The sequence below is a fragment of the Lepisma saccharinum genome, chromosome 16 (genome assembly GCF_977018435.1).
Source record: "Lepisma saccharinum chromosome 16, izLepSacc3.1, whole genome shotgun sequence".
NCBI lineage: Eukaryota > Metazoa > Arthropoda > Insecta > Zygentoma > Lepismatidae > Lepisma > Lepisma saccharinum.
The window spans coordinates 65,139,099-65,167,016 of NC_139244.1; the positions used below are offsets into that span (position 1 = coordinate 65,139,099).

At 37.9% G+C, this 27,918-nt stretch overlaps 1 protein-coding gene across 4 annotated transcripts in view; it reads right to left on the bottom strand.

Annotated features, from left to right (window-relative positions):
- The window catches only part of LOC146000511 (neurobeachin-like protein 1), a 723,922-nt gene that overhangs the window by 547,428 nt on the left and 148,576 nt on the right, over positions 1-27,918 (bottom strand). For all 4 annotated transcript variants that reach the window (XM_083138250.1, XM_083138253.1, XM_083138251.1 and 1 more), the window contains exons 20-24: positions 23,437-23,596; positions 21,020-21,270; positions 17,668-17,826; positions 14,500-14,683; positions 9,381-9,523 (exon numbers count right to left, since the gene is read on the bottom strand). In XM_083138250.1, the coding sequence (XP_082994376.1) occupies positions 9,381-9,523; positions 14,500-14,683; positions 17,668-17,826; positions 21,020-21,270; positions 23,437-23,596 (897 nt within the window). The remainder of the gene's footprint in view (positions 1-9,380; positions 9,524-14,499; positions 14,684-17,667; positions 17,827-21,019; positions 21,271-23,436; positions 23,597-27,918) is intronic.

Here is a 27,918-nt window from a genome sequence, read left to right on the forward strand (position 1 = left end):
ATTGGCAGTCTAAATTCGCAAGATAGATAGATGGTTCGAGAGGGCAAAATCCACCACTACAGTCGAAGAGAAGGTTAATTTTATTCGGCGTAAATGTAACCCTGTGTATCGTGAGAGATTAAGATGTCAGAATTTCAATAGCATGAAAGAGCTTCACGAGTATGCTTTAAATCTGCAGGGAGAGATGTTGGAAAACACTACGTTTCGTCAGTATGAAACAGAACAGGAAATCATTAACTTTGCCTTGAGAGGCGCCACACCTCCTCAGTCCGAGGGACTGGTGGCCGTTAGAGGGGCGAGTAGCGCCGCGGGAGAGGATCTATTACATGTCCTCGATCCTGCGAAATATTCTAGGTTAGGGAAGGAACCCCCTTCTGTTTCGAGGGAGACAAAAGCGACTACTGACCACCCAAGAATGTCTGGCAAAGGACGCAAGTGTTACGTTTGTCAATCAACTGCACATCTGGCAAGCTTTCACAGAGTTGCAAAGAAAGATAATGTTTCGGAGTCAAAAGAACGTCATGGACAGGGCATGACAGTGAGACGCGTCTGTAATTCGACAAAAGTAAAGATGTCAAATAGTAAAATTCAGGAACCTTTCGTTTTTGGAGAAATAAATGGAATTCAGATCCCTATGTATATGGATACCGGGGCTAATATATCCTGCATGAGTTTGTCTTTATTTCGGAAATTGGAAGGAAAGGGGGCGAACTTACGTCATAACAAGCTGAATGTACATTTAGCTGAAGGGAAAACAACAACTGTGGGACACGTCTTTTTCAATGTAACTTTCTATGGTCAACGGGTCCGAGAGAAATTCTTTGTTTTGGAGAATCCCCAGAATGACCTGATCGCCGGTAGAAGTTTTATGGCGAGGGCGAAGATTTTAATTGCACCCGCGTTGAACGGTTGGGCTTTTCTGAATGAAAGGGACGATATTATTCCTTTTGATACAATTGGGAAGAAAGAGAAGAAAACTAGTAACCTCCTGTCTGTCATTCACGTAGAAGAGAACCGCGACAAAGAAGTGTTGCAAACCCCCAGAGCCGAAAAAGCCAGGAAAAAGAAAAGTTTATCGGCGAGGAAAGGGAAAGATCATATTCCGATTAGCGACCTGAAGGATGTGAATGAGAAATTCAGTAAGTTCCAAGGAAAAAGGAAGAGAAAGAAGCCTACTTGTCTGGGAAGAGAGGACTCTGGTTCGAGTCCCGGTTCTTCGGCTGCGCAGGGAACGGAACGAGAGAAAATAACCTTAGTGGACATTAAGGAGGATGTAATGGCACTATCTAATTCGGATGATGATGGACGGAACAGCGAAGATGAAGAATTGTATTGCTCTGTTTTCTTCAAGCGTCTTTTGAGAGACAACCCTGACACCGCTTCTGTTGAACTCCTTGGTGATGTAACACCTGAGCCTCGTGGCGAAATCAACAGTTGCACTCAATCAGCAATAGAACCTAATGCAAAGAAGTTGGAAGTAAATGAAATAACAACCAGCAATATCAACTTGGAAGATAAGCGATTATGGGCAAGAGAGCAACGGAAGGACCCATATTTGTCTTTGTTAATTGCGTGCCTTAAGGGAGAGGAAGTTCAATTGGATGAGAAATTGAACAGGAAAGTTTTCGATTTTCATCTGAGCACTTCTTACCTGGATGAAGATGGGATTCTCTACAGAAACATAGAAGAAGGGAAGGGGATGTTTCCCGTGTTTGGACAGCAGCAAAAGATTTGGACACCGGATTCGTTGAAACCGGAAGTGCTGCGAATATCCCATGACGAAGTTCACGCCGCACATACAGGGGCAGCTAAGACACTGTTCAAGATTTTGGAACAGTTTACGTGGAAAAATGTTTACTCTGATGTTAGAGATTACTGCAGATCATGCCTCACCTGTTTGAGATACAATCCAGATTCTTGTAAAAAGATGGGATTCATGAGAAGTCGCAATCAGCCACGCCCAGGAGTGAAATTGTATGGAGATTTGTTTGGACCATTTCCGACCAGTTCTAAGGGGCGTTATCGCTACGTATTTCTCATTGAAGATTCTTTCACAAGACAGATATTTTTGGCACCCTTGACAACAGTGACAGCTAGGACAATTTCCCATGCATTACTGAAACATTGTCACCGTTACGGCTTCCCATCGATATTTACCAGTGATAATCGAGGTGTGTTTCGTAGCCGCCTGTTTCGCCAAGTACTGAAAACCATCAACTGCAAAACCGTGTACATTACTCCATACCACCCACAAGCAGATGAGAGAGCGATAACCAAGTTTTGCACGGAACACAGCAAGTGGTCAGAGAACTTGGATTCGATCGCATTAGCAGTGAACAACCAGGTGAAAAGATTCCCGAAGCGTGACGTACAGTTTCTGGTGGAAACGAAAGGCGCCGGGAAGAACGGTCAGCTGACCCAGACACACCCCGTGGAGCTTCGGGGGAAAGAGCTGGTTAGACCATAACAAACCAGTCTTTTCTCCTTTGCCGATCCCTTACAAAATAGTTCTTTACAGGGACAGTTCTAATTGAAATCTCCATTAGTTAAAAGTTTATTTTTATTCGGAGGCATATTTACTCGCGAATGTTGAACTTTCTGTAGTAATTAAGCAGACAAGTGCCGCGAGTTCACGTGCTGGATAGTACTCCTACCCTACGAGTGGATGGAGAGAGGTTCGATCCCAGAACCTCACAAGGAAGCCGCCTGGAAGAGGACGTCCTTGCCATGGATGTCAAACAGCCCACACCTGGAAATGGACTTCACGACGATGAATTAGGATGTTACCGGTTAAAGAGATCACAGGATGCAGTGAGGAACATTCGGAGAGACTTATTCCAGGAAGTGTAAAGTCAGTGAAGTGTAGTGAAGTGGACGGTGTTAGTGTTTTTTTTCTTTCAGGCAAACCTCACCAGGACATTGGACTCACAGACTTACCTGGGTAAGCCTTTTTTTTCGGTGAGGGGAGTATAATACTGTTACAAACAGTATTTGTTTTTTTTTGTTTCTTTTTTGTGATTGTCTACGATTTTGTATGCTTGGGTTTCTTCCATGGTTCTGTGTAGCTCATAAGAGCCAATAAGGTTTGAACTTTCAGCCCTCTCCCATACGACGCGGGAGGAAGTATAAATATGGCCTGTGTCAGAGGACAGGGAGAGTGTGTTTTTGAACTGGATAGCAGAAGGGAGAGCGATCTTCGGGCTCCAGTGGCCTCCCTTGAGAAAAAGCATCCCGAGGCAGTTCTGTCGATGCTCAGCTTTCCACTTGGCAGTTCTGCCGTGGGGCTCACGTTAGAGGAATGTAAATAATGTAACTTAGAGAATGATTGGAAGAATCCGAGCCTTGTTTTGTTAAATTGTAAATAAATGTATAAAGCCCATTTCTGCGAGTTTTCAGCAATCACCCTGCAACATTAATTTCAGTGAGTTCTTGCCTGTGATTGATTCTTTGGTTCCGAGCGCTCTGGCGAGGAACGGGATGGGAACCCAGGACTAACGAGCCTATTTAGTTGTTTATTTGGGTTTTTCCTGCCAGAAGCGGCCCGGTAAGGGTGGAGTGTTACGGAACAAAACTTTTCAGCCATCACAAAAATTCGATGAAACAAGCGAGAGGAGCTTAACAAAAAATTTACTACGTTGCACCATGACTTGACTTCATCTCTGTTAGGGAAAACGGCAGGGAAAACAGTTGTAATGCTTGAAACAGCTTACAAGGAAGCTGCTCTGGGGAAAATGCAAGTTTACAAGTGGTTTTCCCACTTCAGGAATAGTGAAAGGTCACTTGCAGATCAACCTCGCTCAGAGCGACCCTCGGCCTCCTGAACAGATAAAAGCATCACGAGAATTCATAATCTGATCTTGGAAGACCTTCGCAGAACAATTGACGAACTTGTTGATTTGTCTGGTGCGTCCTTGAGTTGCTGCCAATGGATTTTGAGTGAGGAAATGCAAATTACGAGGCGTAAGTACCGTTTGCAAATATTGCCGCTGTAGCTATGCAGTCGCAACCGTGCGAGTTCTCGCTGACGTCCTTCATCCGTTAGTTAACGACAGGCACGTGTGGGAGCAGGTCATGCTTTTTCTTCGTAGTTTTCTGAAGGTTTGAAATGTTCAAGAAAATCAATCGGCCCGCCAACTGTGATGTCCAGTCTGTGATTTGTTCTCTCAATGCAAGAATGGTTGAATTCTTGCCTAGACAGGACAGACCACCAACAAAGATGCCTGCTGTGACAGATTTAATCCGGCTGCGTCGTGCAATTCAAAACAAAAGACGCGGAATGCTTAGCGAAGGCATTGTGTTGCTTCACGACAATGCTCGTCCGCATACGGCCCAACAAACTCAAAATTTCATCACATCATTCGGCTGGGAACAATTTGTTCATCCGCCAACAGCCCTGACTTGGCACCAAGTGACTACCATCTCTTTCTTCATCTGAAGAAGAAATTTCTTGCTGGTCAGCGTTTTGACGAGGATGACGACGTCAAAGCAGCAGTGCATGGATGACTTTCGTCACAGGCGGGAACATTCTATGATGATGGGATACAAAAACTAGTGCCACGTTACGACAAATGCTTGAATAATGGTGGAAACTACGTAGAAAAGTAGTTTAAGGTCTGTCAAATGCAATGCAAATAAAATAAGGCACGGAACTATTTTACTTTATTTTTTACACCCTTTCGGTACTTACTTTCCGAATACGCCTCCTAAAATAGTTGCAGCAAAATTTGTGTGGCAAAGTGTGGAGTAGTGTCTTTACCACAACAACGTGCCAATACTCAAAGCCTTCAGTGTGAAACAAACCAAAAGCAGCATGACCCAGCTTATCCACCCGATCTCGCTTCGTGTGACTTCATTTTATTCCCCCAAATGCAAAAGTCCTCAAAGGAAAATGTTTTGCAGACGTGGAAGAGGTGAAGAGAAAAACGATGGAGGCATTAAAAGGCATCACTTTACAAGGGTTTCAGGACTGCTTGGAAAAGTGGAAAACACGTTTAGACCAGTGCATTGCATAAAATGGACAGTACTTGGAAGGAGATTAAATTTGTGACACCTAAAAACAAATACACCATTTCTTATTGCAAAATTCCAGTTTCTTTTGGGTCCCCCTCAAACACTTGGTACTATGCACATAAAATGGAAACATGTTCCCAAGGAATTGAAGACTAAGACTGGTTAGCTCACTCAAAGAATTTTGTATTCACTGATCCTGATCCTGTCTTTTACGTAACTCACGAGAAGCCCATGGAAATTCTCATTCTATTATCTCACAATATGAGGATACTGCAGTTGAAAATGATGAATGGAACAAAATAAAATATCACATCAATAACATACCAATTTCATTGAAACAGAACATTCTTGAAGGTAATTATACACTCACCGACCTCCCTCTAACAAAAGAAGCACAACACCGAGATATAGGTATCCTCATAGATTCAAAACTAAATTTCGATAATCACATATCAACCAACACAAAGAGGGCAATGCATATGCTACACCTACTTTACAGATTCACTGAAATCAATAACCCAAAAGCACTTTCAATTTACTTCAAAACATTTGTGTCCCCCCATTCTAGAATATTGTTCACCAATCTGGAACATGGCTGCCCATTTTCACACCTCCAAGATCGACAGTGTTTTCAGCTTTTTCCTCTCCATCGTTAGATATAGAGTGCCTGGCCTGAGACACCTGCCTAAGAGAGATCTGCTTGAAAATCTGTACATTAATACTCCAGAAACTCGTAGATACATTGCAGATATGAAATTGCTATGTAAGATTATAAATGGAAACTTAAGATTTAGCATCCCACTCCACGAACTCTCACTCAGAGTGCCTAGACATGAAACACGGAGCAAGGAAACTTTCCACACTACAACTACCAAGGCTCTCACTCGTACAACAATCACTATTCCATAGGCTACCGAATCACTTCAATATCAAATCAAACCAAATAGATATATTCACTTCATATTCATTTTTTATCACCAACATAGAAAAAAATGTACATAAGTAATGCTTTTGTGAAACTGATCTGTTTACCTTGGTATTGTTTTGGTTTGTTTATTTTTTATTATTATTTTATGTTATCCTTGTTTGTGTTTTTAATCTTAGTCTATTGTTTTACTGTTGTTTCTTTCTGGTTTAAAATGGCTTCTGCTGTACTGGAAATTTCAATAAATAAATAAATAATTCGTTATACAATGAAACCAAATGTTGAGTTGATACCATTGATCAGATGAGAAGGAAATGTTTAACAAAGAGGGGTACTAAGAAATGGCCCCTGTCCAAACTTTTTACTCTCTCAGATATAGCAGGAATAAATAGATATTCATCGTATTTGATGAATGGCCCAAACTGGAAAAGAAGAGACCAAAGAGACATGAAAACAATTACAGTGGAACACCGATTTTATGTTCCCGGATTTTATATTTTCCTTCATTATACATTCAATCTTCGTGGTCGCAACATAGCAAAATGTTATGAAATTTTCCTCGATTTTACATTTTCCTGCATTTTAAGTTTTTTCAGGTTGGTCCACTGAAAAACATAAAATCAAGGTTCAACTGTATACTGATCACCAGGAAAAGAATTTACATGTACCAAAAAAAGTGTTCGATATGTAAATATATATATTTTTACCAGTATTTTAATCAAAATATGGAATTAAATATGGACTTGTAGTTGGGAAAAATGGCAAATTTCACAAAGTGACTCACATACCTAAATAAAATGCACTAAGCTTACATGACTTTATTTGTAATGCAAAATTAAAATACAAAATGTGTTTTATTTTTTGCTACTAAAGCAAAGTATTAACAAAATTTTGTTTTGAAGTGCTGAAAAATGGATCTCCCTAAATACACTGTACGAATTAAGCTCTTTACTCAGTGGCGTATTTGTGATTTCACTTTGGAAATGTGAGGTATGCAAATTTGTATGTTATCAATCAGTAAAATAAGCTAAGCGGGATAAAAACAAGTTTATTTTGCCAGGGATAAAACTCTTTGTGGGGGAGGGAGGATTCTCGGCATCCATCCAGTTAATTCATAAACTGCCTAAAAATGATTTAAATTGATTGAAATGGCTATCAGTATCACATGAAGTAATGGGAGTATATTTAAACCTTGAAATGGATATCCCCGAAAACTTGAGCTTGCATTCTCTATTGTCCACAAGAATGTTAGAATAACAGATTCATTGTCTATTGTCAAGATTTAAAACAAACAGAGAATACAGGTGTACGGAAAACCTTTGGTATTTAACACAAGAAGGGAAAATGTAGTAACGGCATGAATATGGAATATATGTCGGACAATATTTGGAAATATGGAAATTGTATGTAAAAATAACTAAAATACATAAAATATGTGCTTAAAGCTCATATATGTGAAAATATGAAAAAAATTTGCATTTTTCGAGCTTACATACCACAACCCCAAAGATAATAAAAAACGAAATTGATTTTAGCATCACATGATTTATATATAAATCTGTTCCCTGGTGATCACAATGGAAAGCATTCTGAAAAGGATCTTGTGGATCCTATGAATAATTCAGCTCTTGGAACAGTTAGTTGTAAGGCAGTTGTGTTTCAAGGGAGAAAATAAGAAATAAACTATCATGAACAATCAGGTGCAGGAAATGCGATAGCATTGTATATTGGCAACAACTAAACAGTTGAATTCTGGCCAGGGCATGTGTGTTTTTTGTGAGTGCCCCTTCATTGTGACATTTCTCAGTTGAAAGACTCAGACTAGACTAATGTATTTAGTGAAGTACAAATGTTATTTCTGCATTCTTCTTAGTAATATTGTAATATTGCCTGTAAATTATTGCTCCTCTGTAGTAATATTATCATATGGCTGCAAAATAGATTTAAATTTCTAAAATAAGTTTTTAAAAATTTAAATAGTCACATTTGCCCTCTAAACTAGTAACTTCTGTCAGTCCAAAGTAAGTAATTAAGTGAACAATGCATGGTCACAGAGTGCCACCTTGGATCTGCTAGGGTCAACATGGGGTTGAACATTATGAACATGAGCAGAAAAGAATCGATAACGGAAATCTTTTGAATTACACAATTAATAAACAGGAACTTATGGTAATATATTGATGATTGCCTATAAAATAGACTAGAAATGTTTAAAATTGTGCAAGGCACAATATGCAACCATATTCTCTTTCCATTGCATACCCTATAAAAAAAATTGTAAACTAATTATTGGTTAAGATACAGGATAAGAATTCTTATACAGATCAATTATTGAGATACTGTGTTGCTTCCTGTGCTTCACTCCCTCCAACTTTTTCATAAATTTAGCACATGTGAACAAGGAAAAATAAACATTCATCACTACTTATAATGTTAAACATAAAACTAGGGTCGTGCAAAATTTCGTTATATATCAATATTGAGTCGATATTTTTAAAATATTGAAGCATTGATAATGTAAAAATATCAACGCTTCAATATATTGATATAAAAAATATAGACTTCAATACTGATATTTGACATATTGTCAATATTCGATATGTTGATATTCAATACCTCGATATTTGATATGACGATATCTAAATTCAATAATGACTTATGGTGGTGTTGCATTATTTACATGCAAGTTAAGTAGCATAAGGATGTTAAGATAGCAAGTAATGTGCTCACCACGCGGGGACAGAACTTGGGAGGTGATTGATGAGAAATTGCCTCTGATTAACATGGAAAGCAAATACATGCAACAACCAACAAAAAGAACAAGGTTCCTACTTTATAGAACTTGCTGGTTACCCTTATGTGACCAAGTATAGCGATAGTATCGATATGATACGAGACAGTACTTGGCAAAGACTCAGTCTCAAGTTGTAAATGATTGGCTCGTTCTTGGTCTTGCATCGATATACAGCATATACACAGCATAAAGAATTTTATAATAACATTATTCTGTTTCATGCATAGTTTCGACGCTACGAGCAGGGACAGCTCCAGAAGAGGGCCGGGACGAAACTTCAAATTGAAAGATATACATGTGTTGGTATTGTGACAATCATTGATATTGGTATTATCCGTATCGTCGATATCAGTACTTTCAGTAGTGTCAATATCAGTATATTCGATATCATCAATATCGATATTATCAGTATTGTTGATATTGATATTATCAGCATCATCAATATTAATATTATAGGCATTGTTGATATCAATATTATTGGTATCATCAATATTGATATTATTGGTATCATTGATATTGATATTATCGATATCGACATCGATATTTTTGATATTCAATATATCGACTCGATATCGAACTTCGATATCAAAACATCGATATCGCACAGCTCTGATTACAACATTACAAGTAATAATTGCATTATAAACATACCTGCTTAGCAAATTGCTGAGGTCCATTACTTCTGGTAAATATTACTGCAAGGATCTTTCTAGCAGCTTCTAGTTTTATTTCCAGATCAGCAAATGAAAGGATATGTAACAATGCAAGTGCCCCTGCATAGCTCCCTGAATTATCTGAAATAAGAATATATATTGAGAAATTTGCAATAATAATTGTGGCAACTGTCAACATGCTTCCTTGCATTATTATCTAAACTGATTTTCTTTATATTATAATATATAGTCGGGAAAAATGTTTCCCATAAGTGTATTTCCCGAAAGCAATGTTCTTTTGTTGTCTGATGCACTACCATTTCCTTGAAGAGGGCGTCAGCGTACTACTGTGTTTAAGACAGGAAGAGTTGAGAAGTGTATGCCTGGCCAGCATGGGCAAAATAGGTGTGTTGCAATCGTTGACAAACTATGAAGTGTGAGCTGTTATTCGCTACAAATCATTGGGATGTTGTGTGATGGACAAATAAATGTAATGAAAATGAACATTTTTAATTTTCCCAACATTGTCTCTTCATCCATAAACAGGACATGCAGTTTTACAAACAGGGTTCCTTAAAATTTGTGAAGCATTATGACAAATGCATGAATGTCCTTGGGGATGTGTAATGATTCCTATTTCTGCTCCTGTCATGTTTGTTGACCAGAATAAAATTCTCTGCACATGGCAGACTAGGAAAAAAATTTTAAAGACTATCCCTCGTAAAATAAAACCAAGATGATTCAAACTGCCTACAAAAATATCGAGTGTCTCTGATTCATTCATTGACCCACCACATACTATATCATGATTCTGACTTGCTAAGGTGCATTTGGTGTGATATAATGTTACCAGTTGTACTATATTCATGAAGGACATGTACTCATACATAACATCAGATGTTTTAAATAAATATGGAGAAACTAGTACTCACTTTTATCCGCGAAGCTGTTTTTAATTTTTCGATTAATTTCAGTGGCCACTGCTACCATCCTCGTTGGAACTTGCTGTACTGTTGCTTGGCGTGCGTCTTTTGTTCGTAGTTCTCTGGCTGCTGCTAGGTGTGCTGTTGTTAACTGTGCATCTGCGTCTGTGTCATCTGCTATTTCCGGGCGATAACTGTTGTAGTAGGGGAATCCAAGTGTGGTGCACTTGCCCACTATCGATGTTTAGTTCGTGTGGGAAGTGCATTATGGCATGCATTTCCTTGATTTTGGTGTCTACGAGCATGTGGGCAGTGTATTTGACTTGAACCTTTTGAATTTTATGGCTATTGTATTTGAACTGTTTAGCAAGACCAGTAGTGGGTTGGGCTTTTTTTGCATCTGCTAGGTGCTGTTGGATTCTTTCATTGACAGATCTGATGGACCTGCCAATGTAATGTGCCTTTCATTCACACTCTGCATCGTATACACCTGGGTTATCAAGGGGGGAGAGGAAGTACCGTATGTGTTTGTTCAGTTTATCAGCTATTTTGGAATTGGGTTTGTGCGCTACTTTGATGCCATATGAGAGAAGGGGTTTGGATATGTGGTTGGAAGTGGTGGGGTGGTAGGGGAAGGCAAACCATTTACATTGGCTGCTGGAGGTTGATTGTGGCTGGGTTGCTTGCAGATGTGAAAAAAAGCCCAACCGACTAATGGTCTTGCTAAACAGTTCAAATACAATAGCCATAAAATTCAAAAGGTTCAACACTGTCCACACGCTCGTAGACACCAAAATCAAGGAAACGCATGCCATAATGCACTTCCCACACGAGCTAAACATCGATAGCGGGCAAGTGCACCACACTTGGATTCCCCTACTACAACAGTTATCGCCCGGAAATAGCAGATGACACAGACCCAGACACACAGTTAACAACAGCGCACCTAGCGGCAGCCAGCAACAGTACAGCAAGTTCCAATGAGGATGGTGGCAGTGGCCACTGAAATTAATCAAAAAAGAAAAAAAAAATCATATGTTATTGGACAGAAAGGCAGATGAATCATATGCTCTACAGTCTATGAGATACCAACTGCAATATTTCCTAACATTTTAGAAGATAGTGTTTCATCATCCCTGGACTATAAACACAAGGAGCTGTACAGTCATGTACACTTGTACAATGATCCCATAAACTTTCAATAGGGTCGGTCATTGTACTTCTTGTTAATTTATTTGGTTTTCTGCTAATTTTGGCTAATTGTAAAGAGTACAGTACATTGAGTAATGATTAGATTAAACTGATGAAAGGACACTAGCACAGAAATAGCCATACCCATACCAGGATTAGAACTTGTTACTTTTGATGACTTGATCTTCAAATGATTACTTAATGTGTTTGGCCATCAAGATTGCACAGAAATGCTCCTAACTGTACAGAGAACATTACATTTAGCTTTAAAAATCTCTAATTTTCACCAAGATGTAGGTCTTTAACTGTTTTTACTTTCTAAGATATAACAATCAAATATGATTAAAAATAGGTGAAAATTATGGGAAAGTCCTTCCATTCATCACATTATATCATTCAAGTTCCTACAGATAGGGAGAAAAAAATAGAGCATCAAAATGGATAGATAGACAAATACCGAATTTACATGCGTGTAACGTACACCCTAGTTTTTGTAGGAAAAACAAAGAATTATATGTTGCATATAATGTACACCTGGAGTAGATGAAGTGCCAGTGAAAATAATATTAGGAGCAGGAGTAATTGGTGTGCAGTGGCTGTACAGTGTGTTGAAAACAGTGTGGCAAGAGAGAGACAAGTGTCAGAGATTGGACAAAGAGACTAATAGTTCCCATATTCAAGAAGGGTGACAGAAAGGAATGTAAAAACTACAGAGGAATAACAGTAATGTGCCACTCATCAAAGGTGTATGAGAAAATATTAGAGAAAAGAATAAGGGAAGTAACAAAGCTGAACATGAGAGAGGAACAGTATGGATTTAGAAGAAGCAGATCATCAGTAGATCTGATATTCACCATAAGGCAAATGCAGAAAAGGCACTACAAGTATGGAAATGACTTGATTATGGCATTCCTAGATATAGAAAAGGCAAACGATTGCATGGACAGAACAAAGAGTTGGAAGGCTCTAAGAGAGAAAGGGGTCGAGGAAGAGATGGTGTGTAGAGTGCAGAGCACATACAAGGCCAACCAGAACTGTGTGAAGACACCAATGGGAAGAATGGAATGGTTCAGTATAAGTAATGGACTAAAACAGGAACGTGCTCTTTCCCCACTGCTCTTCATAATTATAATGAATGCAATTAACGAAGAGGTGTAACGAAGAGGTGGGGAAGAAGATAGGAGAGGAAGAGATGAAAACCCTGTTGTTCGCTGATGACTTAGTAATATGGGGGAACAGGGAAGAATAAGTACAGAGACAGCTTGGTAGTTGGAATGAAGAAATCAGAAGAGCAGGAATGAAATTCAGTGCAGAAAAGAGTGAGGTGCTAATAACAACAACAAACAGAGCCAGAAATAAACCAAGAATAAAGATGGACACTGAAGGGTTGAGGGTAGTGAGAGCTTCAAATATCTAGGAAGCATAATTGAAAGAAGTGGAAGAATAGATGAGGAGGTAAACAGAAGAGGACAAATGGGAGGTGGACTATATCAAAGTGTTCGAAGATTAATATGGAACAGGGATGTACTTATGAAATGCAAGAAGGTAATATATAACACATACTATGTGCCAATAATTACGTATGGAGCAGAGACTTGGACAATGACAGAGAGACAAAAGAAAGATGCAGGCAGTGGAGATCAAATTTTTAAGGAGTATATTGGGGAAGACTAGAAGGGATAGAATAAGGAATGAGGAGATCTGGCAGACAGTGGGGGTGGTGAAGCTTCAGGACAGGATAGATCAGGCACAGATGAGATGGTTCGGACACATGAAGAGGATGGAAGCAGAAAGACTACCAGTAAGAGCTTACCATGCACAAGGAGTGGGAATAAGGCCAAGGGAGAGACCAAGATGTCGGTGGAAAGAGCAGATAGCAGAGAGTGTTAGGAGAAGAGGACAAGATTGGAACTCCATGGAAAGAGAGGAGTGGTGGAAGACCAGGAAAAAATGGAGGCTTGACTTCTATGCTGACCCAGCTAGAGGCAGGAAACGGCAAAGGATGATGATAATGATGATATAATGTACAGCACAATTCTGGTTCAAGAGGAAGTTATCTTCCATTATTTCCTGCACACGAAATAGTGAGGATTTGACTTCCATGCGATAAGAGGTGTGCACACCAGGATGGCACCGTCACTTTGCTCTGATAGAAAGCGAAAAAAACACCGCACAAGTAATATTAATGAAGTTGTTTACAATATTTCCCAGCAAATATTGACAAACTCGTAGGCGTAATTTGAATTTATGTCAGGTGATATATATATGCGAGTGTTATACGTAGTGCCAAGGAAAGGTTTTTAATGTGGAAATAATTTTTAAGGAAGATATTTTCCATTATTTCTTGCATGACAAGTGCTGATGATTCAGCTTCCGTATGGGAGGTAGACACTTGATCGCCGCTTTGGTCAGTGACAAAAATATTCTACTAGAAGTGCACAAATATAAAAATACATATACATATATCAAGGAAGCAATTTTAAATGAAGTTGTTTATGATATTTTCGTATGCAAATGGCATAATTTTTATTTTCGCCTGATTATGTTATATGTAGTGACATAGCGAAAATACACATGGTTTCATGTTAGCTGGCAGAATTATTTCATGTATGTCATGCACCACAGTTTATTGGTTCAAAAATTTTGGAAAAAAAGGGCATGTTATACATGTGTAAATATGGTAACCACAATCATTACATAGTAGACATATTTTCAAAATCAGATAATCATGACTCCGTTAGTAAATAAACAATATAATTACCCTAATAAGCTTACTTTTCATTTTTTCGCGCAAGTTTTCTTCGTGATCGTTTTCGCCACCCATCTTCATTAGGCATGTACAGTACACGATCAAATCGATTGCCAAGAAAACTTGAGCAGAAAATATGAAAAGTAAGATTATCAGAATAAATTACCTATCTCCGCGTAACCGCCAAACAGATATCTTTAGATACAATGTAATATAATTACCAATAATCTATCTAGATTCATATCGTCACTCACCTGACATTATTATCTGATCCAGTAACATGACAGAGACTTCCATGGACAATGTCTGGCCCTGCAGCATACTCAGCATCCCTGGATACATTCCCACTGTGCCACCAAGGATTGAGCTGTCCTGCAACCTAAGCCGGCTCTTACTCCTCTCATACACGCGATCTGTCCTTAGTAATACTGAAAACATCTGAAAACAACCTCAAAAGTTAGAAAGGTAATGTAATGCATATTGATAATAGGTTGCAATATAAGAGGAACATAAATTATGAATATATGAAAATAAAACTTTTCTTAGTGGATTCATCGAGTTAAAATTTATGGATGCGTCAGCACTTTAGACCATTTTGCATGCTTCAATGTATACGGGGAAATGTCCTATTACCTAAAAAATAACTTTTGTCAGTCTTTTGATAGTTAACAGTAAATGTAAAACGAAAATCATATTCTCTGAAGGTTGCTCTCTCCAGTACATTCAGTTTCCAGTGTTCTCCTATGCACATGGTAACTTTTAAGTGCAAAAACGTATGAACCTGGCAACACTGTCATTGCTTGTCAGCTGAGAGCTTGTTTTGAAACTTCAAAAATGAGTCTCCTAGATGTCCAATTTTGATGAGACTGGAGACCTGATTGTCACAAATCGAAATTGCATTTTTATTGTCTCATAAAAAGAATGTGTAACAACATGGGTCTTCAGAAATTATTGGTTAGTAGATAAAATCTAAAATTTGTTCAAACAAGTGTCCTCAGGTTACAAGTCATGTTAAATCGACATTGGGTTCCAAAGTTTCGAGCACATACATTGCTCTCATCATCAGGAACATACCTTTATCATCACTCCCTAATGATGAGAGCAATGTATGCATTCAAAACATTGGATTCTAACACCGATTTAACTTGGCTAGGAACTTGAGAACACCTGTTCGAATCATGTCATTAGGAAAGCTACAACGCCTACAGCAAAATTTGTGTTTACTGTTTTGGATTATTTCTTGACAAAATACAGTAGGTAAAGAGCTTCCCACTCTTTAATTTAAAAAACAAAAAAGATTAAAAGTATGAGAATGTCCATCCCATAAATCATACAAAATACAATCAGTCAATATAATAAATACTGCAAAAAGAATGAAACTACGAGGGTCATCCAGAAAAAGAAGGTGTTTTGGTGTAAAACACAAACGACAAATGATGTATGCAACAGTTGATGAAGCCATCTAGCACAGATTTTCTTGTACCGAAGGTGTACTGTAACGATTTCGTGAAATTGCTGGAAAAGATTCATGCAGAATGCCTAACGTGAAACATCAGTCAAACCTCTGTAGTTGGAGTGTGCTGTGTGCTACAGTCGAATGTTCCATCTTTCCGGAAAGCACTTTGCCACGAGTGATGAACTCCAAGACACTGTCACTACATTGGCAGCAACCAAGTGTAATTACGGTATAACAGGGTGGCCACTCTAGGACCATGATAAAATTCAAGTATAATTCCCAGTTTTCAAGGCAAACTTTCCAAAAATTCAAGGGTACAAGCAGTTTCTCTGTTTCAAAGTTAGGTATTACCGTCTCTCACCACCTACACACAGACACACACACACAAATATATTAACAATATAAAGGGTCTGTGCGATTCCAGTGTTTCCAAAAATTTTAATTCAATTGAATTGAGCGGTATCTATATCTAATTTAAGGTGCGGAGTTTACATTTGCCATTTCACATACTCAGATTAGAAATACATCTAAGAACACAAGTCACACAAGTTACGAAATATAGTAATCTACAAAAAATTGTTATTTTTGTAAAAGGATTTGAAATTTACCTAATTAAGTTAAAGAAATCAACTTCAAGATATTTTATCTTGTAATAATCTTCCGTCTGTCAGATACAATTGTAGCTTGTTCTGCAAAGGACACTAACAAAGCAAACGCATTGAGAGAATTATCTTTTATTTTATTTTGCTTTTCCTTCCTCGATAAAAATAAAAGTTAAATTGTGAAAAGTTGCCTCACTATTTATGTATAAAGTCAATTAAATTGGGATCTTTAAAAAGTTGAAATTTTTCACATCTACGGAGAAAATTCAAGTAGAATTCATGCATAATTCTCGGAGCGAATAATTCCCGCATAATTCTCAGAGCGAATAATTCACACATAATTCCCAGAATTCAAGGAATTCCCGGTGAGTAGCCACCCTGTATAAACAAACTGGTATCACTCTATGGTAAGTGCTTGAATGGATATGGCGAACATGTGGAAAAGTAGATTAAGGTATGTAAGTGGCCACGGTGGTTCAGTCGGTAACGCGTCTGATTGCCATGCTAAAGGTCCCGGGTTCGATCCCCAGCCGGTTCAAATCCGGGAACTTTTCTAACGATGGAAGCGGCCCCGGCGCCCACCAGTGTCGAATAACATGGGTACCTGGGGGAAACCCTGGGGGGTAAAGGCGGTCAGGGGCGTGATGCTGATCACATCACCCCCACTCACGACCGGATCAAGAAAGTGTGGGGCGTAACCCCCACACCCCCTATACGCCTTCATGGCATGGTGCTATGCACAGGGGAACACTTTACCTTTTACCTTTATGTAGTTTCTGTACCATAATTTTTCTGTGTTTTATACAAAATCATTCCTTTATTTCTGGATGACCTTGTACATAATGAATATATCAAAGCAGCAGCCTCAGTAATCAAGACCAGAAATCAATATGTAGTTTCCAAAGTTTAAGTCCACCTAAACAGGGTAATTGAATGGATAAACAGTTTAACCACTGAAATTTGCCTCTGCTGAGAATAAACTTTGAACTCTCGTAGAGTTAGATAAAATTTTGTCAGCTTTCTTACAAAATATAAATAGCAACAAATGAAATAAAAAATAAAGTACAATTTTGAGTAGTACTAGTTAGCATGCTGCATCACTTATAAGGCACAGGTCTGTCACAAGTTTAATTTACATGAAGGGGATAAATATAAAACATTTCATGTGAAGGTATGAGTTGGTCTCTGAAAATGAAGGGCTAGAATAGGAAAATGTATATACTTTGTAGTAATGAAACTTCAAAATCTTACAACTTCATCAAAAATATCTGGAGTTATTATTTGAAATGAGGAAAGTTAAAAGAAAAGGGCCAGTTCAAAATAAATTTAAAAATTGTATACATAAAGAAATCCAATGAACTTACCTTCAAAAGCTTCTGCTTCAATTCCATACTGAAGCTTCTTTCCACCAGCAAGTAGTAGAGGAGTTCAGCAGTTTGAGATTCATACAATAACAGAAATATCTGGTCTTTACAGTTCTTGCCGTCCATGTAGGATATCAGCATGTCTAACAGTTCAATCAGCTAGAAAAATATAATTTCAGAAATTCTTGGCAAAAACACAAACTATAGCACTAAAAATGTATAGATAGTTTATTGATTGATTTATTGAATTGAAAATTGTAGGTGCTTCATCTGTCACATTATACAAGGCTCAGCCCCTTATCATAACTAAAATAAACACATATCTGAGGACTAAAATATTCTTACCTGGGTTAAAAACTGAGGCTGTAAAGGGCCACTCCGCACAAATAAGGAGAAAACACAGGTCAACACACACAGCCATTGATAGGTTCGAGTGAAGGACATAATAATGTAGGTTAATACTAAATTGCACAAGATAAAAACCAGACGTTGAACAAACAATATATTTAATTGAAACTGGACTTATGTCCGAAATATTCAAGTACATTGAATCACGATACAAAAAAATCAAACACAGAATACATCTGCTTACGGTTTATCTTCATTTAGCCGTGAAGGACAAACCGTGTAGTCATACGCTTAATAGCTAGACCGTATCGGCCCTACAGAGGATTACACTGGCCATAGGTCCAGGCACCAGAGCCTTGTGGGCCGTGACAATGCAGTTGCCGTATATTCCTGCATAAAATAGTGAATGGCAACATCAGAAGTGACCACCTTGGATTCCCCTACTACAACAGTTAAAGCCGGGAAATAGCAAACGACACGGACACAGACGTACAGTTAACAACAGCGCACCTAGTGGCAGCCAGAGGACTACGAACAAAAGACGCACGCCAAGCAACAGTACAGCAAGTTCCAACGAGTATGGTAGCAGTGGCCACTGAATTAATAGAACGAAGAAGAAAAAGAAAAATCTGTTTTGCGGATAAAGTGAGTACTAGTTTCTTCATATTTATATACTACTGCATGTCTCTTTTCCCAATTATGAATTCTCCAGGAAGTTCACATTCGAGTGCCCACCCACTCAACAAGAAGCACTCAACTTTTTGCTTCTCAGAAGCCGAGATTGTGCCTCATCCAGTATTCTATTATCCATAGACTGCCCAGCCAATATAATAATCTAACAAGTCAAACAGACATTTTTTTAAAAATTTGACACGTTTTAGAAGAATGTTAACTACAAGTATGCAAGTTTTATATTTTATGTTATTATTTTTGTTGTTATTTTCTGTTGTTAATATGTTCCAACGTAAAATGGCTAATGCTGTATTTGGAATCTTGTGTTAAATAGATAAATAAATAAGTGAGGTTGATATTTGAGTCGTTTACCAGGTCAACCCCTACACCACTATAGATTGTTAGTTTGTCAAATTACACACAGACACACAGGAGAGGAGAGAGAGGAGAGAGGGGAGAGAGGGGAGAGAGAGAGAGAGAGAGAAAGTGCAAAGAAAAGGCAGGATAGTGTTATCAATCAATCAATCAATCAAAGAAGCCAAAAAAGTTTATGTTACCATGGGTATGGAAGCGTGTAATTTCTGAGTAATAAGACTTAATAGTATGATCGTAGTGTATTGCAATACATGTATTAGCTGGAATTATCGGGGAGGCCCAATAATGTATGATTAAGTGGTACAAATCCATCATGGTGACAGTGGCAGTGACAGTAATGACTCGATCTGAGCACAAAAAGTTTACTGCTCTACCAGCCCCTATGGATGCAAATTCCAACTTCTTCTAAAGGACCTTCTTTCCTATCTACAAGTTGTGGAATCTCAAAGATACTATGTCCAGCGTGCTGCAAAACATGGAACAATTCCACAAGCTTCTCTTTTTATGCTAGAACATATTCCATAATACAGTAATTTTTAGTGGTTTTTATTCAGGGTGTCTACCAAAATTACAAATACAGAATTTTTTACTTTCTCTTGACCTTTCTTACCTTTTTTCCCCCTTTTTCTTAACATTTACTTAATCGCCCCATACTTTAAAAAAAACTCTACCAGAAGTCCGGTTAAAATGAAAACTGATAGCTGTACTTTAACAGAGATTAAGACTTGCTATAATTATTAATGCATGTAAAATTTAATGCTTCAGACTTCATCCTGGATGGGAAATGGCCACATTACTTTATCTAATATTTTTACAAAACTTCATGCAGACAAGAATGTAATTCTTAAGGAACAAAGTGAACAAATCTTAACCACAACTTAATACAATTTTAGATTTCCAAATATGCAATTTCATAACATCTCAGTACAGATATATAAGATGTAAATTCACTATACTTGCTCAGACAAAGTGACAGAAAAGATCACCAATTACGGTTGTGCAGAGTGTTTTAAGATTACCACACCCAGTAGTAGGAGGCTAGATCGTACCCCATAAATGGCAGCCATGTCAAGAAAAGATATACAGGGTGGTCAACATAAATGGCAGCCAGGTCAAGGTAAGATATACAGGGAGACCAACATAAATGGCAGCCAAGTCAAGGTAAGATATACAGGGTGGTCAACATAAAATGGCAGCCAGGTCAAGGTAAGGTATACAGGATGGCCAACATTGCAAAGGTTTATTACAAAGAAACTATTACAGTTACAGCTGCATGACTCATGGCAAAAGAAAGAGAAACTCATAAAGTTTTCTCCCTTTCTTCTAGAAAGAGGCTGAGTTGGTATGGGAGGTGGTGCAATTGTTGGAACTGAAAATGGCATCAGTGCAGAAGAAAGCTCAATGTATATCTTACATATAAAGTGCAGCTGAGATTTTTTTATTTCTTAATAGTCTCCAATTTTATATCTAAATTGTTAATTTTAGTCCAACTTTCATTTCATTATGTGCAATAAAGTTGGGATGGGACCGATTAAACAGTACTCTATTGGTATTGGCCGATATAGGCATATTGGTGTATCGGTTTATCAGTAAAATTACCGATTATTTTACCGATCCAATATATCGATAAATATCTGATAATTTAGTGCAAAATTCTGCAATTTTGTTATAATTTTTATGGATAATCTCCATGCCCTACTTTCTCAAAAAGTAAATGTCTAAATATGCAATTTCTTTTGCACTGCAGTCACCTTGAAACACACATTTATTAAACAGGTCAATGAACCTTTCAGGTTCTTCAAGGACCATTCCTAATTTTATATCAGATTGGTTGAATATCGGTAATCGGTATCGGTAAATTTTATATCGGTACTTTATCGGTATTGGCCAAAATTTCATATTGGCCCATCCCTACAATAAAGGAATGTAAAGAAACTAAGAAATAAGGTTCTCTTACCAGTTCTTCATGTCTTACTGCTGCAAAAAATCCTAAAATAGCAGTGACTTCTCTTGCATGTAACTCTTTCTGCATGTAATACTTGATCAAGCCAAGCAAAGAAACCCGTATTGTTTTGCAGTCTTCCTGTCCCAGTGTATCACAAGTTATATAATATTGGCGTATCACATCAAGAAGGAACTGAATACCAAACTCCTTTCTAAAATATTTACGATCATCTTTGATAACAGTAGAAATATACTGAATGTGTCCTGAAATTGAAAAGAAATGTTAAATGAGATTTATACAAATATTATCATGCAAATAAAACTTGCAAAATCAAAGTACAACTTTCTTGAATTAAAATAAACTAGTAGTTGAAAAGAATAGTGAATCCTTTGTACAGTCACGAACACTTCTGGGTTTTAACGTCAGCATTGAAAGCAAATGGTATTGTTACAACCCAGAAGTGTCTGTGACTGTACCTTCAATAAAGTTAGTCAACAAAAATAAGACCACAAGATACTTATTTACAAACTCTTCGATACATGTTTGTTTAGTAAATTCTTATGAATCAACAACATATTTTCACTTTTCATAAGGCTATTTGCAGTGGAAGTGGAAGAGGAAGTGGAAGAGTTGAAAAATGCAGAATCTCTTATAAAAACATGGCAGATTATCTTCACATTATGAAACTTTTGTTCTGATTGGCTGTTAGCACAGAATCTAGCAGAGAAGCCAGTTGCAACTAGAGCATGCCCTAGTTGTCAAAACCAGTCTAGCAGCCAGCCTGCCAGCAGTCTCCCACCAAGAAGGGCATTCCTACTGGATATCCAGTTCCTTGTGATTCGGATGTAACTTCATGTGATGGTGGTGTTAGTGTTTTCAAGTATTATTTGAAATTTGCTGCCTGTTAACACAAATTCATTTATTTTTTGGCAAGGAAAAGTGTTATTTGTCTATGGTTTCCGAGTGTTGGTTGTTTCTGTTCGCTGTTGAATGAAAAAAACTTTTTCTTTAAAAGAAAGTGCATTCGTGTAGATTATTATTTAGAAATTTATACAAAGTGATGGGATTTGTACACGACATGTGATTAGCCTGTAATGAAAGTCTTTATTATTACCAATGTTTAGTCGAAGAAATTATTTTTAATGAATGAATCCCCATCCGCGAATTTCATGTATGTGTACATTCACAGTCGAGGTCATTAAAAAGCTTATTGAGTACACCTTGATTGCCATATTTTCATTTGAGCCAATTTCTAGTTGATGCCTTTCTTATAATTCTTTCAATTTTAATTTTAATGTACGACATTATTCCTAAAGTCGCTCATCTATCTTTTTAGCTTGTCTGCTCTGTGCAATGCCTTGTCGAAACAAAAGTATACCAACAAGTACGGTAATGAGTATCGTGTGAAGTGAAAAGTATAACCACACAACTAGTTCAAGTTCAACAGGAAACATAGCCTCGTGTGATTCAGGCATTATTGGGTGGCCATCAAGTTGCACTGAGAAAGGGGCACTTCTTGGTCATCAAAATAGTATGTAATTGTAGGAGACAAGAAAAAAGAGTCTGCCAAGAAACTATGGGTACTAAACTATTATAGATAGCACTCAATATGTTTCAAAAAAATCTAGCTGACCTCTGTGGCAGAGTGGTTATCATAGCACACCATGATGCCAGGGTTTGCAGGTTCAAATCCTGACTTGGGGATGGGTGTTCTTTGTGAAAGTTCCTTCATCAATTTCCTCATCTTTGTGATTAGCCAAAGGTGACAGAAAAGCAAAGTATGTCAATCAATCAATCAATCAATTCAACAAAATCTACTGCAAAGAGATAACAAAACAAAGCTCAATAGTGTTGTGAGGAAATGATATATCACTAATAAATGGTTCTGTTACACAGAAACGGAGGGAGCCCTGTAGAGAAACTAATTCCATCCATTAGAATAGCTCATATTAATACCTAGGTACAATTAATTACCTGTGGAGCAACAGCCCTTGAGGGCCAAGGCCTACATGTTCACTGCTGGCCTCACTCCCGCAAGCCTCAGCAGAGGTGGGTGATCATCCAACCAGTTATGGGGTGACAGGTGGTTAACCTCAGTGGTTGTTGTAGGTTTTCCATCACAGGGGGTATGTTATTCGTTCGTAGCTCCTAAGTGTCCTCACGATTGTGGGTGGCCACCAGTCCCACATAGTGGTTGAAATCTCAGGAGAAAAGTTCTTATGCTCCACCCCAGAGACTTGAACCAGCATGCATCCTGTAGCCAAAGCCCAAAGCCTGATGTCTTACACTGCACAGACATGGTGCAAGACACATTAAGACAACTGTCACTTTAAACTTGGTGTCGATTCATGTGGATTTATTTTTCAAAATTTCTCTGTAAACCTAACCTTATTTCAATGATATTGCAATTAGAAACCATATGTACTCACCTATCCGAACATGAAACTGACTTTGAGACCAAATGCTGAAGTTGAATAGAATGTGATGATACAATGCATGAAGAAGAGGAATGTTTGGTGCATCTCGGGCTAATTCCACCAATAATTGCACAGCCATTAACACATTTACATCAACGAATGTAGATTTTGCCTGAAAGAAGATTTATTACCCATTTCAGTTACTGTAATTTTACGTAATTCAACCATTTTAAGATACTTGCTTATACTGATTGTATTCTTCTAATATCACAGACCCTTGCAGATATTAAAAGCACTTTCTTAAAGATAAATAGCAAATCCGGAGAAAGTGGACTATTAATTAATGAAACCAAAATGATATATATATATATATATATATATATATATATATATATATACATATGAGAATGTCCAGATCGCCAAACAGACGAAATCCCATGGCTCTGAATGTAGGCACATACTGTTCGGAAGGAGTCTCCACTTTTACCTACCTTGGAGCCCTTCTACATAACAATACAGAAGAAGAGATAGTTAACCATAGGATCCAGGCTGGAAACAGACAATATCATGCACATATAGAATTATTCAAGTTCAAAAGCCTCTCCAGGAACCAAAATTAAAGCTGTATAGGACACTCATCAGACCGGTTATAGCTTATGGTGCAGAATCCTGAAAACTTGCATCCAAAGCAGAAAGCAAGGTAATGTGCTTTGAAAGAAACATCTTATGAAAGATTTTTGGCCCCATTAAGAATGAAGATGGATCCTATGGAATTAGGAATAACATGGAGCTAGAAGAGTTGATCCAACATGAGCACTGTTACGTACCCAATGAGTTTGATGCCCGTAAGTGATTACTAATGTTAAACAGAGATGGCAGCACAAGGCATGCAAGACAGAAGATTGCTGTAATATACATGAATGACTGTAAATTAGTGCCCAAGTAAATTAGGAAGATGAACAATAAGATAATAAAGAAAATGTATAAAGATAATAAATTAATAAAAATACTTGTGAAATGAAACATGTATTCATATGTAAATAGATATGAAGTTTAAAGAAGTGAAAGTACCGATATAAATTTGGGTTTCCTAACAAAACTTGGATTTGTTGGATTACTATGATCCCCTTTGTGGAAGTTTTATTTACACCAGTGGCGGCACGTTTCAGTCATGACCCACAGCACCTTTTGGCTGCACGCCACAATCACTGCACCGACTTGGCTACGCATTTCAATCATTTGGCATCAAGTCTACACTTTGTCGTATTTACCAGTGGCGGCACATTCCAGCTGACGCCCCAAGAGAGGAAATTAGTATAACACCCACAGCTCGAGGGAAGAAAGCGGGGAAAAAGGATAAAATAATTCCTCAATCGACGAAAAGCTGAAATCAGCAGCAAAGACATTAATCTTCCAGCTAAAACTCGTATCCCTCTAGAACTTGATGTTAGTGAGGAAAAAGTGAGGTGTTATAAATTTACGAGAATCAAACTTGGTGAAAAGGGGAAACATGTGTATGAAGGTGGAAGAACGAGTGGGATTAGGGACCTACGATCTGGAGATTACATAAGAATCAAAGCCTAGAAGGAAGTCCAGAACAAAATCCTGAACCAGAAGGAAGTACTGATGCAGAGAGAAGAAGACCACCACCTGTTGATGAAGGAAATGAAGTCATGAATCATATAGAAGAAGAGAAATATATATATCAAGATGAAAGTTTATTAATGTGAATTCAATTGAAATTATAAGTACTTTTGAAATAAGAGATGATTATAAAAATATTTGTGGCCACGGTGGCTCAGGCGGTAACGCGTCTGACTAGCATGCTAAAGGTCCCGGGTTCGATCCCCGGCCGGTTCAAATCTGGGAACTTTTCTAGCGTTGGCAGCGGCCCCGGCACCCACCCAGCTTCGAATAACATGGGTACCTGGGGGAAACACTGGGGGGTAAAGGCAGTCAGGGGCATGATGCTGATCACATCACCCCACTCATGACCGGATCAAGAAAGTGTGGGGTGTTACCCCCAAACACCCTATACTTCATGGCATGGTGCTATGCACAGGGGAGAACTTTACTTTTTTTTTATTATGTAAATATTTAAATTAGTGTGTTCTCAACTATATCTCGTTAATGTAAAGGGGTAAGACATAATATTAATCTTATGAAGAAGATCAAATCACAACGTTTAAGATGGGCAGGACATTTGATGAGAATGGAAGAGGACAGGTTACCATGCTTGGTATTAACCCTTCAAGCCGGGAGTTAAATACCCATCAGCCGCTGCGAGAGGCGGTAATTTTAAATCACCAAAACAGCAATTTTCGCATAATATCACAAAATTGAACATATCTTAAAAACCATTTGCTCAATTACAATGAAATTTTCAGGACTTTTAAACGAAACTTCACACTACACAAATATATATAAATGGTGACATTTATACTATAATAACAAAAATAATAATAAAAATAAGAACTTACATGTTGCGCTTACATGCGCTTGCGCTTGTGTTCTTGGTAGTTTAGAAGTCCAACATTGTGTTTTGTGTCAAAAAACAACAAAAAGGGATCAAGAACATTATTGACTGCTTTTTGGGGACCGCACAATCCACAAAACGCAAGTTTATTTGCTTTGAAAGAGTCGTCAACTTCTTTCCAGTTCCAGGTTACATTCGACGACGCAACAGGTGAGGATGTAATGTCATCCAATTTGCTTTCGCTATCACTGACATTATCTACTTCCTGTTCTGCATAGTTTACTTCACTTTCACTTGTAGATAGAAATGAAGAAATTGAACCTTCACTGTAACTTTCCTCTAAAAACGTACAAATTTCGTCTGTTTCGATGCCCTTTACCTGCCCATGCAACGCCATTTCTCAGCTTCTTTTTTTACGTAATAAAGTGATGCAATCGCACATAATTTCATGGAATTGGAAGGAAAACCAACAGATGGCAGCACATTGTAGTCTACTCTTGAGTTACATGCATTTTCGTTCATGTGGGAAAACAACAGATGGCAGAATATGCATCATTTCGTCACTCCTATACGGGACGTATACGTGTACGTCGAACCGCTTCTAGAAGAACTATGAGGGTCCGTACACGTGTACGTCGAACCGGCTTGAAGGGTTAAACCAGAAACTATGGAAAACAAAGCCGAAAGGGAGACCATGGGGAAGATGGATCAACGTGGTTGAGGATGATTTGAAAAGGATAAATGTATGTAATTGGAAGAATATCGCTCAAGACAGAATGAGATGGAGGAAAATTGTTTGGGATGCTAAAGCCCATCAGGAGCTGTAGTGCAAGAGAAGAAGAAGAGAAGAAGGAAGCAGTTTAAGTGATACTTTTTGATGTAAAATGATTTGGTTTCTGAAATTTGACAGAATGCCCTCAGTCTTCGAAGCATCTAATTCATACCATTAGATGATGGAAATAATAATATGATTTTGTAATAAGAAAAACCACAAATACCTAACATGCAAAGAATGAGGAATCAAACAGTTAGCAATTTCACCTTCGGTGTATGGTACGTGTAGTTCTGAGACTTTGTGGAGATAATTGAGAAGTTACCAGAAATACACACATGTCCATAAATTTAAGGATCATCAGACACATACAGCCATCTTATTGTGCACTGTGTACTGAATAATGCTATCTAAAAAATTCCTTAAAAAAATCTTTTAAGAAACATCTAAAAACTGTTTACTTACGTATTGGCGAGGATTTTGTTGTTTGAGCAACATTTCGGGGTTCCTACAGCCCCCTTCTTCAGGCTTCACTTGGCACTAGTTTATCATAAATGCCGCGTAACTTATTTAAAAACAAGGATTGGGTTAAAAGGTACATTTGGAGAATAGAAATATTTTTAAAAAAAACATGCCTAACCCTTCGTAAAAATCTTCTCAAAACCAGTAATACTGCCGTTAAGAATCCCCAAGGACGTTAAAAAATGAAAACCTATTGTGCACCAATTTGGTTTACATATGTGAAATGGAACTTAAAACAATAAGAAAACACAAGAAATCAACAATCTTGGAGGAAATCAATTGTAAAAATTGAACAAAGGAACTGTAGAGTAACACGGTGATTGGTACGCCATCACACAAAGACAAATTTGATTGCTCCATAGAAATGTCAATACGATTGTGGTATTATCTGACTAGCAATGCATGCCATACAATGATGAGGCATACTGCAGGTAAGAGTGTTGAGCTGTTCTCACACTATTGCAACAATGCTGCACGCAACTCTTGAAGTGCATTTCGTCTTGCAATGCTATGCTTAGCATATACCACAGTCTATTCGGTTCATATCAAGGGAATGCACCGACCAATCTATGTGCCGGATATCCTGATTCCAGGGACTCATTGACAAGGTCCACTCTATGGATCCTTGCATTATCATCAATAAACAGGAAAGCAAGTCCCATTGCAGCCCTGAATAGATGGACGTATTATTGGATAATCACATCACAATATATCTGGCCAGTAA